This window comes from Engraulis encrasicolus, chromosome 9, assembly GCF_034702125.1.
Source record: "Engraulis encrasicolus isolate BLACKSEA-1 chromosome 9, IST_EnEncr_1.0, whole genome shotgun sequence".
Taxonomy (NCBI): Eukaryota; Metazoa; Chordata; class Actinopteri; order Clupeiformes; family Engraulidae; genus Engraulis; species Engraulis encrasicolus.
Window position 1 is genome coordinate 31856222 of NC_085865.1, and position 15000 is coordinate 31871221.

The window sequence follows — 15000 nt, forward strand, 5'->3', positions numbered from 1 at the left end:
CTGTACTTTGGTCATACTACTTTATTATTTAATAAATATCATGAAAAGATCAAATTTGGCAATAGGCAGCACAGTTTCAATGAGCAGCATGGTTGCAATACTTCGGCCACCATACACAGTGCATCTTAAAAAAAATGTTGTTGTAGTATATCAAAGTGTTTCTCAACCTTTTTTGTCTTGCATACCACTTAAGCCTTTTTTATCATGCCTCACTCATGTTCTAAATCCCTATGTGATATGCTCCATGCATTTGTTCATTTTTCCAGCGATGTGTTCGCGTACCTAGTGGTACACATACCCTGGTTGGGAATCACTAGTATAGCAGAGTGTGTAATATGAAAATGGCAACCTGCATGATTGTGAAGCTGACTGTGTGACAGTTGGCAACCGTGGTGTATAACATTTACTGGCGCCTTGGAAACCCAGACTGTGTTTTGTGCAATTCCTGCACTCTGAAGCAACCTCTTCATAATCAAGGCCATGCTACACAGCCCGCCATGTGCCTGTTTGGAAATACACACAGATGTTTACGAGGACAACAGTAGGGCCTATTTGAAATGGCGTGTTTGTGCTGAAAGACATGTGGATCATGGGGGGAATGACTATCTGTTTTGGATGTGAGTGGTTTGTTTTGTTGGGAAACAAACAGGGCTGTAATAAAATAACCAAACGAGATTCAATTAAGCCTCCATCGAGCTGGCCTTGATCTAATTCTGTATGTTGAAAGGGGAGGTTTCCCATTCGGCCCGGTTAATAATTAAAGAGTAATTACAAAGATGAGAAGGAGGGGGATGTCTTTGATGGTTAACCTGACTTGTGCAGGCATCATCAAAGCAAAGGCATTATGCCGAATTTGTTGTCGTTTGATCCTCCAATTATTCACCTCCATCCCCTTATGTGTTGACTTAATTGGTCACATGGTAAAGGTAAACATTGCCTTTCAATTAGGGGTGTAAATAATAATTGATACGTTGCAGTGATCCTATGGCCGTCAATCGAATCGAATCGTATTGTGGGCCATTTTTAAGTAGGCTATAAAAAAACAATTGAATAGCTGGCCCCTGCCCAATGCTTGCCTGGTTAAGACCAGACCTAATCACAAGTGAGATCTTTCAGATCGAAACGATTGTGTAGAACTAAAGGCAGTATGGGAGTTCCCAGGCTAGCCCAATGCCCTAGCTATTAATAGAAGTGGAAAAGTAATTGAGAAAACAATGGATCGAATCAAACCATATCGTATCGTGTGGGGCATTCTTAAGTAGGCCTATTGAAAATAATCAAATCACTGCCTTAAGAAATCAATATAGAATCTTATCGGCATGGAAGCTGTGATTTACACCTCTACTTTCAATGGTCCCCGGTGTAATTTACTATCATTTCAACTGTGACAAGTAAGTGTCCCTGCTTCCATATACAGGACATGTACACTTTAACTTAAAACATTTAACTAACATTGACAATATAGACTGTGTGCCAAAACCACCATAGGCCTGGCTACAGACTTCCAGAACACAGAGAGGACTTTATGGAGAGGATGCATGCTTGCCAGCTTCATAATTAAATAAAACCCCCTAATGCAGTTTGCACCGAGATCACATCGCTGTACAGGGGATGTTTTCTCCCTGACAGAGGCTGTCCTCCACAATCTCAGTTTAATCTGAAACCGATTTGACGCATGGTAGCCTACTATAGTGTAATTGATGTACAGACCTATGCCTTACCTATCTTGCTGCACAAAAGTGGCAGTGTACGACATAGAAAGTAGAGCATTCATATCCATAGGAGAAAAGAACGGCATATGTCACGCTGCGTATTGAAATACCAAAGTGCCTACCTCACCAATGTGCCCAAAATAGAAACATAAAACACACATGCCACTCTACAGGTGCAGCTCCAAGGTAACGTTTCACAGAATGAGATTGTTTTGAGCTCGTCACTGGGGTCTGTAATCAATGAGATGGCGACTGAACTTTGGGCCCCATTTACAAGAGCTCAGAACTCCAACTTCCATGGCTGCTTGCTTGTTTGGCTGGTTTGGCAATGATAGCCTACCAAAACAAAAACATTCGACTACATCAACATAGGCTACGTTTCAACTCCGCCCATCATCAACACACCTCTCAACACGACTTCACTGAAACGACACAGAGTTTTCTAAAAGTAGAAGTAGGCTACAGTTTAAAAAAAAAATAGGCCTAATTGCAATACTATAGTAGTATGATGTTACAAGGCTACATCTATGTAATATCGTGCTATTGGCGTCGTCATTACATCCGTAGCAGTACTCTTACATTATGCTCCTCAGCAAGAGGTGCACGTTTTCACAAACATTTCTGAAATACTCATAAATAAAGTGAATGTACTTACAGGCATATTAAGTCGAAGAGAACGTTTCCTTCTTGTGTTCTTTTTCTTCGCATCTTTCTTCTTGCTATCCGTAGCGGTGCTCCCCATCATTAGGTTTGACCTTTTCTGTCAGAAAGTGAAAGTTTCTCTCCAACACAACTAACTTGTACGTGCGTGGATTAAATCGTAACAGTGCACATAATCAAATTCTGCAAAACTGCGAAAAGCATTGGGTTTCTCTTCCCCTTAAACAAAAACATCCGCATTTAAATGTGTTGTGAAATCTCTCCCCTTCTTGAGCAAATGCTTCTTGCTGCAGCTTGCTTTCCTGGCAAAAGAAATCGTGCGCTCCTTCCAACACTGGAGTCTGCTATAAAGTTGCTATTGGGCAAAGTGACTGTCACAGAGGAAGAGGCTCCATGCAGTCTCTTGAAGCGTGTCGTTTGATGGGCTGCGGAAGAGAGAGAGTGCCAGGCAGGCATGCACGCACGCGCCTCTGGCTTGCGGCTTGCCCACTTGTAAATACCAACGTGGAGCGCGCGTGTGTTTCAACTCGGATGCGTGCCAGCTGATGGGTCAAAAGAGAGGAGCGCAGATGCGTCATGACGAGGCTTTTAAAGCGATGATATAGTATGGAAGAGAAGAGAGTGCTACTGGAACAAAATCCCGGATTTCAAATCACAATCAATTACTTTGCATTGCATCCGGCACATAAACAGAGCCCCCCCTCAAATCCAGCGACAGGCGCAAAGTTAAAACCCACGCACTTTTTGCGTATTTCCTTTTATTAGTTGGTGCGTCACACAATGTTGCAGTAAAATAGACCAACAACAACTAAAAGTCGTGTTTTCATTTGATATTTTCCTTTAATAGGCTACTTAAACAATACTGTCTTTCAGTCCAATATGTCAATGTGTTTCAACAAATTAGAACAATGTCATGTCTTTTTCTTTTAAAAGCTCATTAACCCACCATGCGGTGAGCAGGAGTTACTACATTAAACACATAAGAAAATGTGGGGAATTGGATGGGCAAAACATCAACATGGACTTTCAAAAAGTAAAATAGGCTATCAAATGGGCCTTCATTTTGTGCGATATAATTTCTTAATTTTGTGCAATATCATTTTTGTGCACCGCACCATGTGCATGTCCATCATATCCAACCTGGTTTATTTGGTATCTTTTTTCCCTACATGGTGCACACAATTCATTTTGAGAAGTGATTTATCATTGTGTAGAGTGTGAGTAGTGACCAGTTAAGACAATGGGGGGTGGGTAGTCTGTCCATAAAGCATGCTGCCTGTCAGTGAACGCATGTCAGTGAAGCGCACAGTACATGTAATGGCGGTACATTAAGACCCTAACTTTAGAGTGAGCTTAACTCGCCAAACTGTATCTGTGAAGAGTCTTATTCTTCCAGGTCGTCGTAATCAAAATGTCACCTTTCATCCAACAGTATTCTTTGCTTTTATCATGATGGTGGGGAACCAGAGTTGTATCTCCGTTGGTACATGATTGTAGCAAAAAGGGAAAAAAACCCATTGCTCCATGCACCCCAGCATTGAACCATAGACTTCTGGGATCTGACCACTACATCAAAGAACCGAGGCTCATTGATGTGACAGTCACAGAAAAGCACTGTCCTGGAGAGACAGTCACGAGGGGATCGGATGTGCTCAGAATGTCACATGATAAAGCCCCTTTTGTAGTAGCCAAAACACACAGTTGGTACCCCGAGGCTTGTGCCAAGGTTCCTTACCTCACTAAAAATGCTGTCAGAAGTGGGATGACTTGCTGTGAGGCCATTGGAGGCACTCTGCAAGCCTTATTGAGAGATCTCCAGGATACGGGACCATGTGAGGCACCCCAGAAATTGGTATAGCCTAGGCTATATAACATGGGGCACACTGGATGGGAGAAGTGTGGAGGGTGTTGAGTGCAGGGCTGGATTAATGCACAGATATGACTAGTGTACGTTACGGAGGCCAACTGGCAGAGTGTGTAAATCTCCCTCCCGAAGCCTCAATACAGTGCGGTAGCGTTGGGCTATGGGACCGGCCCTGTAGCTCAGCGAACTGCAGGAACATCTCCGTCATACTAGGCCTACACAGACTAGATATGGCTGCAGCCTAGGGGCCTCCACCTGCCAGAAGGGGGTTCAACAATTACATATGTGTTGCAGTATCGCTAATGCTACTCTCTACAGTTGGCATGTAAATCCTTACATCCTATTGTCTCAAAAAATCCCTTTCGACAGGGCCTACAGCAGCTAGGGGCGGGGCTCCCAGCCACCTTAATCCGGCCCTGGTTATGTGAGTAGTGTGCGTGAGGTGTACACATCTACCTCTCAAAGGGCAAGGCAGTGTGATGGTGGGAGAATCATTAGGGCTGTGGCTTGTGAGTTCTGAGTGTGACTGACACTAAAATATGGCTCTCTGATGAAGAGCATGTTTAGTATTCCAGATGCATAGTATTTTGAAGCAAAGTGAACTCTCCTCCTGTGTGCTATACATGGGCTAATAATTTAAACTGTAAAAGGTTGGGTTAATTTGTGAAGTGCTTCAACATTTCTTTTTTGAGTCGCCTCTGACCAGCTCGGAACGATTCTATCTGGATCTGTGTGGATAGAACACGCTGAACAACATTGGTCCCTGTATTCTCACATGGAATAGCAGTGTTGTGCAATGTTTATTTAGACACGTAATGCAATTGATCTAAGAATGTACAGCCTATGTGCATGGTCATCAGAATATGTAAAAATTTATTCTTCGCCCTTCATGGTTATCTGTCGCCTTATCATGCAATGTGTTATGCATATCCCCTACCTGCAGAGGGCACTATTTACCTAATATACACACGGATCTCCATAACTTTGGATTATTTTGTAGTACATGAAAAACTAGAACCCCATTATTTGTAATATAGGCTACTTCAAGACACATTCTTCTAAAGAAGGACCAGCATTCTTCTGATGTTTTTCCCCTCACAAAAGTCCAGGTGTAGGCCTACAATAAACAAAGCAAACACAAATGTCTTGGGTTAAAGGATGACTTGCTTCATCAGGCACCGGCACGCACACACAGTTCTGTAGCACATAACACTTTATGACGGTTGTGTGAGTATTTGACGAACGTTATAAATAATAATAGCTGTATCTGTATACAATTCAAAATGCACATCAGTTTGTTCAATTATGTGGGGCGGATTACACTGACTGGATGCAAATAATAGCTGACTGTGCCTATGTAGCTGTTACCTTTCATTAATGTCGTGGAGGACAATTCGTTCTGACAGAAATAATTGCAACAAATTATCTCACTAGCGCTTCAGGTTCTTTCGACATAACGCATTGGTTGTTACATGATAATGACGCGCGAGACATCTTCACTTCTTTGATGAATGTTTCAGTATTTATCCTCGCTCCTGACAGCCGGCGAATAGTTGCACTGATGGGAGACAAAGCGGGCTTGTAAATGCGCCTTGTAGCGAATGGGCAGGCAAAACATTGGTATACGGATTTGGATTTGCTACTGCACTGGTGTCACGGGGCGGCGATGCTTGCTGAGGTTTTTCCAAAAGCTATCCACAGACCAGCAGCAACAACACAGAGTCTGTAGGAGTAGGAGACGACGACGGGAGAAGCAGTGGGTATTACATAGAGAAATCAGTCACACGATGCTGGGAGCTTTATTGTCACGTAAGTAATGCACTGTCTTTATCGAGGAGTTATGCCTACCACCAGACACTTGCAAAACATGATGCTGATATACAGTCAGATAATAGACTGAAAGCATGGGCTGCACTGTATCCATTGGAAAGCATGCACTTATGCCGCTCACAACACATCTTCCCTTATGTTCATGAATGTTGGCACAAAGGCAGTGTAACGATTGCTAGTGTTGTTTGAATGTATTTCATACACGGAATGTGTCAGTAGTCTCTGTCAGCACTGTGGTTGTCGTGATCAACAATTGTCTGCAGCTTGTGTCTGTCCATAAGTTCGTAATGACATGGTCATAGATGCCTAGCTGCCCAGCTAAGGCAACTAGCCCGTTAGCTCTCTTTAGCTGGAGAAGTTAGCCTCGTAGCATGGACTCTTCTGCTGGTTCTTCTAATATAACTCCAACGCTGCATCTATTTCTATGTTATCGGTTGCCGCAATTTACTCGAAATGTACACAGTATGGCAACAACACAGTCTGGCCAATGTGTGACAGCGCGTGCAATGGAATTTTGGTAATTCAACTTTCGCTTGACTAACTTATCGGTGTAAGCAACAAGACCAGACCTTCCAGTGGCTAACCTGCATCAGTTAGCTAGGACTAGCGAAATCAGTGCAAATCTCCAAGATAATTTAACGGGTTTACTATACAATCAATGGCAGTAGTGAAGTACTGTTTCTCAATCAAGTAGTTAACATTTGCAAACTTGTTGTACTGTTGTGAATCATTGAGAAAGAAAAGAAGCGGGCGGAGAACGCAGTCAGTCTCAAATAAATTACTGTCAGAGAAGAATCTGAGATCTTTGTAAATTTGTGCACACCCTGCAAAACGGTACCTGTGGAAATTCTCCGTGCTGGTGACTATCGGGTGGGTTCATCATTCATGCTTTGCTAGTACGTGTAGAAGCTGTGGTCCGAAATCAACAATTTGATAATGGTCGATGGAAAACCGTAGACAATGTTTTTAATACTGTTTTCTCTAGCCTTTATCGGAACTGGATTTGTTCTTTCAACATAATGGGCAAACTATTGACCTAATCGACACCAGACGTTCTATTCAGATTTTGATTGAAGATATTGATATCTGAGGTATTTGATTTGAAAATGGCAATTTGTCGCCTTTGTTTAAATAAGGCTACAGTAGTGTTCGCCAGATGTCAACTCCATACTAGTTAGATACAAAGTAACAACTATGGGGGACATACCAAGAACATGGTGAGTGAAGTGATTAACTGCAAAAAGTGGTAAACCAGCTGATAGCCTGTAGGCGTCATTTTGGTAAGAAAATAAGCAGCCTGCACTGTCCTGGCTCTTCTATTAGCCATTTACCGCTACTCCCAGGTTAACTTGCTTGTCTACTGAACCATTGTCTTGGAATACTCTCAACTCCCCGAAGGCGGCATTTTTTGCTTGTTTGTGTTCTGCCTGTATCATTTGGAGATAGAGAGTTGATGGAAGACACTCATCTGTGTGAACTAGAATGTAGGCTATGAGTATGGGCTGATGTATGGAGTGTGGTGATATTCACTGTATTGTATGTGATATTGCAATGGGCCACAATGGACCCACCCAAACATATTCAATACAATGCACCACACAAGTAAAACAACAGCAACATCAATACAACCCCTTCTAACCCTCATTATTTTGTTCTGGTTGCCCTAGTTTGTCCTCCTGCTAGCTAGTCCCCCTAGCTTTCTCGTTCCCCCTGCTGATCCATTGAACTGACAGCTCGAGACCACAAGCAGTGTGCAAAGGGACTGTGTTGTCAGAGAGACGGTCTATATTGTCTTCAGCTTGAGCTACAATTTACATGTCTAAATATAGAATACCTCAGTCAAGTCTAGCATTGTCTTAGTTGTGTAGGAGGGGGATGTCAAGTCCTTCTGTGTTTCAATCTCATCCTGTTCCAGTGATATGAACTTGTATTAAAAGAAAAAAAGAAATCGATTCTTCATCGTCTTTTATTTGAAAATGCATCATCTCTTCAGTCCAGACTGAGGCACTAAAAATGGACCTCATGCATTCAGGCCTCAGGCAACTTGCAGTAAATTATATTGCTCAGCTGTGATGTTGCGGTCAGAATCGACTGCCGCACAGCTCTCGGCATCAATAAGACCGAGGAGCAGCGTAGTTACAGCGCTCTGAAAGTACTCCTATATCACCTCTCCCAGGTGCAGAATTGCCTGCAGTCGAATACCTGCGCTCAGAAGGAAGAACCCCATTGATCCAGGGAGGTAGCTTGAGTCGTCAGTTCCAGCGACTCTAATTAGGAAAGTTGCATGTGTTATTAGATTAGAGAGAGGTACCTCCATGTGAACTGCTGTCAGGTCATATGATGAAAGTTAATGCACTTAGCAGAGATGTGCAGGGCGAGATGGTAATTATCTAGACTGCATCCTGGGGACGCTTCGCAGAGGCAATGCATACGGCACCGTCGTTGTCTTCTTTGCAAGGCGCTTGTTGTGTCTCGGCTCAATAGTATATTGACATTGAGCTGTACAGAGATCTCAACGAGCACATCTGAATTCTTTCAGAGCTCAGTGTGGCGTGATTAAATAAAAACGTCTAGAGTAAATTAAATTCAAACTTTTGTTTGTATGAAGCCGATGCCAAATTACTGGAGGTAATTATGATTGGATTGTTTTTTGTTTGTTTTTCCTATCTCTTTTCTTTGTTTTCTGCAGATCACGAATGCAAGAGTACAAAGTGTTACAGTACAAAGCTCCCATGTGGTCCTGGTGAACTCGTCATCATCATTGAGCATCACTTGAAAATGTTGCCAAGATAGTTTTTTTTCTGTTGTAGTTAATATTTTACTATGGTTGTGCAAACAAGCCACTTCTAAGCCCAGTGGCGGTTCTACCCATTTGGGGGCCCTAGGTGATATATAGATATGGAGCCCTCTTCAATTATTTTTTACTGGCATTCACTATGACGGAGCTGATGGACCCTAGGGAATGGTGGGTCCCTAGGAAATTGCCTCGTCTGCCTAGTGGTCCAAGCCTTTGCAGCCAAATGTCTTGACTTGTCTGGTATGACTAGAGGAACCCTTTTATTTGCTTTGTGCATATTGCACAGTAAATCCTATACTACGACCAGCAGGTCTCAAGGCAAACATAACTGCATTGCGCAGCGCAAAGCTTCAGATAACACGTCAGGTGGTTCTGGAGGCAACAGAATGAAGGCCAGCCCTGGTGGTGCTGCTGACTTCAGAGGACATCGCCTGGCTCTCAGAAGCGAGCGCCTGAGCCATGTCGGGCTTATGTTGCGGCCAAGGCCTTTGCCTGTCATTAATTGTTAATAAACTCTCGAGTTTCTTTTGCACTTCTCGTGTTGCCTGTTGTCCACCGCACCGTATGCCAAACAACACTCTTGTTTCTTGGGCAACTTGGGGGTGTGTGTGCGCACTTGCACACCAACTCTGATGACCTCATGACCACAAGACACGGGGAAAAAGAAATCGGGCAGGCTCCTGTTAACTTTCGCTTCGTTTCTGCTGAACTCTACTCTGCTGGGGGTGGAATTAGATAGCAGCAGGTTGCACCAGCTGATGCTTTGTGTGCTGACTGTTGTGTTCTGTATTACCACTGGCTGTACGGTAAAGCCTATTTTTAAGGCTTTTCTTTTTGCACTACTTCCCGGATTTGAGTCAGCACAATTGATAAAGGGGTGTGGTGAGTACAGCCAGTTGTACACACTTCCAGTGAAGCAATTGGTGGCAGACAGCTTTACCGATCTTGTTACGTTGCAGCGCGCAAGCTGACCCTTTTATCCAAGGTGACTTACAGTTATTTAGGTACGTTACATGCATGGTATTGTCTACAGTTCCTGGAGCAATCTGAGGTCAGGTGCCTTGCTCAAGGGCACTTCCGCCATGGATTAGAATGGGATTTGAACCAGCAGCCATCCAATTCCAAGAAAAACTGAACTCCCTCCCACGTCTGCCATAGTCTTTTTACAGTAGGCTAGTCAAGGTTTTTTTTGGTTGCGCTCCTGACTGGATGCCAGTCATCATTATTGGTAATGGGGTGGAGTGGGTAGAAGTCAGTAGCATGCACTTCAAAGGAAGCAATTGTGTGAAATGTTGGTTTTGAGCTGCCCACCCACCGAGCTCGGCTACAAGACCATTGCAATACACTACAGTGGCAGCCCTGCCCTAATGGGGGTTATTTTGCACTACTGACTGAATGCTAGTCTGCAAAATTGATAGTGGGGTGGAGTGGGTGCAGTGAGTAGCAATTGTCTGAAAGTTTTGTCATGGTGTCGGCAGAGTGTACGTAATAGTATGGGCTACCCATCGAGCTGTGCTACCAAGCCACTACTATTCACCAGCGGCTCCAAGGGCTTTGGATTGGGGTTACATCAACAGCGTATTAAAGTAGCTCATGTTGATGAAGTTGTCAATCTCGACAGAACAGAACACCCGTATCCGTTTTGGCGGCTCCTGAACTCTTTGTCTCATCCCACTCGCAGCCAAATTGCACAGGAATAAGAGGGGGTTTTGGTTTCTTCAGTACCGGCGCAATGAACCTAACCTAGAATTATATTTCCACTGAAATGCTCACTGCTCACTGCTTGCTCACTGCTCAATGCCTTTTTTTTCTCTCCCAACGCTTCAGATCTCGCTTGGTTGGGTGGCGGTGATTGTCTCATTACACTGTAGCCGGAGGGGGCTGGACCCGGAGCTGTGGAGAGGAGAGGAGAGGAGAGGAGGGGAGAGAGGAGGAGAGGGGAGAGAGAGAGGGAGGGGAGGGGAGGAGAGGAGAGGAGAGAGGGAGGAGAGGAGAGGTGAGGGAGAGATGGGAGGAGGGAGGAGAGGAGAAAGAGGGGAGAGGAGAGGAGGGAGAGGAGAGGAGGGGGGAGGGAGAGAGGGACAAGAGCTGTTGCTGGCTAAAGCCCCGGGGATAGAAATGGGGTCAGGGCAGAAAGACAAAGTGTGTGTGTGTGTCTGACTGTGTGTGTGTCTATGTGTGTGTGTTTGTTTTGGACTGGATGTTACACGCCCCTATTTGTGTGTGTGTGTGTGTGTGTGTGTGTGTGTGTGTGTGTGTGTGTGTGTGTGTGTGTGTGTGTGTGTGTGTGTGTGTGTGTGTGTGTGTGTGTGTGTGTGTGTGATGTGTTTATGACTGTGCTGAGCACAGCCCTCTAGTTATTTGTGTGTGTATGGGCTGAGTGTCACGTACTCTGCAGTTGCTTGTGTGTGTGTGCGTGCGCATACAGTGTTTGCGAGTGTGTGTTTGTGTAGTTGGTTGTGTGTGTGTTTGTTTGTGTGCATTTGGGCTTATGGCCAGCTCTGCTGTGGCTGCCTGTCCTGTCACCAGGGCTTAATGCGGTCCAAACAGAGTGCCTGCTAGTGAACATGTCTCCTCCAGCGCTAGCCCTGATGTTTTTTTAATCATGACATTTTTTAAAATAATGACCTGCCTGCACCACTGCAAGACCTCATGCTGTTGTCTTTGATCGAGAGTGTCCGTACGTGTTAAAAAAAATTGGAAAACCACAGTTGATCAGTATCGCTCGCTGCGGGAAAAAAAAGGCATACTGTATACAAGGCTTACAGCTACATTAACCAAGTTGATTAGGTAAACAAACTTTTCAATGTCACTGCATAATTGAGTCTTATTGAACAGCTGTTCTATGCTTCATGTTCATTAAATCTAGTTAGTTATGTACATTTATATTATTATTTATGATAATATGTCTTGGTAATGTAATATTGTAAAAACCCCTCAGGCAAGTAGCGAGCAAAGAAGCCACTCCAAAGCTATCATGGACGCAGGATATCACAAGACACAGCAGAGCTGACGCTGAAAATTAAGTCCACGTCCTTCGCTCCAAGGCTGAATCCGAAATGAAGACTCCGTCACTTCATAGGATACTGTAGTAGAGAACAGAATAAGGGAGCTTGCATCCTATGTAGTGAAGTACAGTCGAGTGAACATTTCCGACACGGTCAAGTCTGTTACTGCAGGATGCTCTATCCCAGTGTTTCTCAATGGGGGCTCTACAGCTCCCAGGGGGCATAAGGGAGCCCTCAAGGGACGTCAAGAAGGACACATCTGAGACGGACACATCAGTTCAAAATACTGGGGAGGCGGGGGTTAGCTAGCCTAGTAAACTAGCGCCACCAGCTGTCTTTTTTTTTACCTGCGACTGGTCTAGCCTTGATCCATAGCCGTGAACTGCCAAAATGCCCTGAATCTGGCAAACCAATCACAACGCAGAGATGTGTTTTGAATCAAAGCGGGCAGGGTTTTGAGGGAGTGGCGACGAACTCGCGATGCTGGGAAAGCACAACAACAAGAAAGATGGCGCTGATTGGTCAGAGCGTTGGCCTATAGGCATAGGTACGGTTTGAAAGACAACGGGTTGTTCTCGTCAACAAACTTCAGATGGGGCCAGACTAAATTAAACATCCAATCTCACATTTAGTCTGGTTTATCAGGCTAGGGGTTGGGGGCGTTGTTGAGCAAATGTTGAGGTCAAGTGGGCGTTGTGAGGCTTATGAGGAGCTCAAGGGGGCATTTGATTGAAAATGGTTGAGAACCACTGCTCTATCCAAACATCCGAGGGCACAGACAACCATGTGACTTCACCTCAAAGTCTTCATTCACACCTTCACCCGAGGGCTAGTTCAATACATAGTGTGAATTGCATTGCTCTGTTGCCTACGTAGGACACTGACTTTATATAGCCTAGTGAATGAGTGAGCTTTGCAGACATGGCTCTGGCAAGTCTTTTATTGCAGGATGTTCTGTTCAAACATCTCAGAGCAAATCTACTCAAGACGGTCACTACATAGTTCACTTCTCAGGACTAATTGCATAGCCTTGTTCCTTACTTACTGTTGGGCACCATAGTAGGCTGTATAGCATACTGCAGGTGTAGGAAATGAGTGAACTTTCAGGACTTGGCCCCAAAGTCTCTAGTGCAGAATGCTGTTGTGTACTTAATCATCCCAGAGTACAATCAAGCATTTGGCTCCACCTCAAAGTCGCTATTCTCTCTTTCTCTAGGCCTACACACTGTGTAGTCTAATCCATAGGCTGTGGCTAGTTTAGTTTCTTAAACAGGGAACTAGACCTGCATATAATGCGCTTTTCAGACACGCATGGCTCCAAAGTCTCTTTGCAGAAAGCTAGCAGCATACTCAATCATCCCAGGGTGCTATAACGTATTTGACTGCAACCCAAACTCCATTAACTTCTTTGTTCTTATATAAAACAAAATCCTACATAAGGCACAGTATGAGTGAAGGCACAGTCCAAAGTCTCTTACTGCAGGGCTGTATGCTGTACTCCATCATCACAGGCCATTTTGGTTTCGCAAAAGTCTCCACAGTATATAGGGTGCAAGTTAGCCAGGCCTTGCCCTCCTAGTGACGCAGCACCTTCAGTGTTCCTTCTTGTCAGACCAAGAGCAATACAATATCGTTTCTGATCTCCTGAAAAATCGGGAAGTCGGGAAGCATACAACCATTAGCAAACCAAGGTAGGGAAGTCAACCATGCCGTTTGGGAAATGTTAATTGTTATTCTCTTGGTCAGACCAGGTCTCGAGATTTGAAAGTCGATGATAATCAGGCTAGGTGCGAGTTGCCTATTTTGGTTTCTTAGGGGTCCCCAACCTTTTTGGCACCAGGGACCGGTTTGAGTCCCATTTTTTTTTCGCGGACCGGTAGTCACGCGTTATAATAATAATAATAATAATAATAATAAATATTATTATTATCACCACACTATTATTATTAGGCCTATTAGTTATCATTGTTATTATTAATAGGCCTAATAATAATAGTATCAATAGGATCTAAAAATAAGGCCTAATCCTTTTCCTTCATTCCATTCAAAATGTGTAACATTTAGTATTTGACTATTAAACTGACAATTACCCCACTAATTTGTGGAGCCATTCTTGGTCATAGAGCTAGTGGTGCAAGGGAGATCACCAAAAACTAGGCTACTACATACTGCTACTATTTTTCACCATGCGAGAATAGGCCCTATGGGTTCTCTGCTCTGGCCATGTTCATTTTCATTGAGGGCATTTTGCGCAGTGAAATTCAGGGCTATTTATGACTGGGTTATAGGTCTCCTGGTTAAGTGGCGCTTCTATTAATTCAAGGTCAACCGTTTCCAACAAGCAGTCGTCACTGTTTTCTCGAACACACGACACGGGGAATAGTTGGATGCTGGAGATGATACCGCTGAAGTTTGCCACTAGCAGCTCGTGCCCTCGCGTCGCGTTTGTGTGGACTGCTGCATAACCAGCGTTTGATTCTACCGCGGTTCGAGTGCCTGTGGTTTTATGTGCAATATTTTTAAAACGGCAAAAGGTTGCATGTCATCGCTTGATTTTCTGCTAACGCTGACTTGCAGGAGCTCCTGAAACAAGTGTTGGTCATTCATTATTAGTTGCAACTTGCAACCACAAAACATGTCTCGCAATTACGTTCGTAACACAGCGTTGTTGTCACAAAACTGAAATACAATAGAACAAATGATAGAAGTGGATTTCTAAAATAGCTCCCAAAAGTTTGCTTCGCAAGTACGTTCAAAAGCCTTAAAAAGAAAGAGCCGCCCGGAGAAGACAGCCAACACTCCAAAACGGCCACCATCCACTTTGCATTGCAGCATTGAAATGTAAAGTGGGCGCGGCCTCGGAGCATGCGTCTGGCGCATTTGACATTCAACTGATTGGACGGCACAAAGAAAAGTTTGCTTGTTATTGAAAAATGAAAAATAGCCTAGGTACTTGTGCTACGTCTAGGCTAATGCAAATATTAATATGGCGATACTAAAAGTTGTATTTGAGAAGTTCTGCACTGCAGTTCATAACAAAGGCATGTCTTCTGGATTAAAATAAAAAAAACTTATGTCGTGCGGCCCGGTATCAAATAGTCCACGGACCGGCACCGGTCCGCGACCCGG

At 44.1% G+C, this 15000-nt stretch overlaps 2 protein-coding genes across 3 annotated transcripts in view; one reads left to right on the plus strand and one right to left on the minus strand.

Moving 5' to 3' along the window:
• Nucleotides 1–2792, minus strand: part of LOC134455693 (5'-AMP-activated protein kinase subunit gamma-1-like) — a 152847-nt gene extending 150055 nt beyond the window's left edge. For both annotated transcript variants that reach the window (XR_010036146.1, XM_063206913.1), the window contains exon 1: nt 2368–2792. Coding sequence is in view for 1 of the 2 variants with exons in the window: in XM_063206913.1 (XP_063062983.1) it covers nt 2368–2457 (90 nt within the window). In the remaining variant the exon portion in view is untranslated. The remainder of the gene's footprint in view (nt 1–2367) is intronic.
• A 2999-nt stretch (nt 2793–5791) lies between these two features.
• Nucleotides 5792–15000, plus strand: part of galnt11 (UDP-N-acetyl-alpha-D-galactosamine:polypeptide N-acetylgalactosaminyltransferase 11 (GalNAc-T11)) — an 83895-nt gene continuing 74686 nt past the window's right edge. The window contains exon 1 of the mRNA XM_063206929.1: nt 5792–6045. The gene's annotated coding sequence lies outside the window, so the exon portion shown is untranslated. The remainder of the gene's footprint in view (nt 6046–15000) is intronic.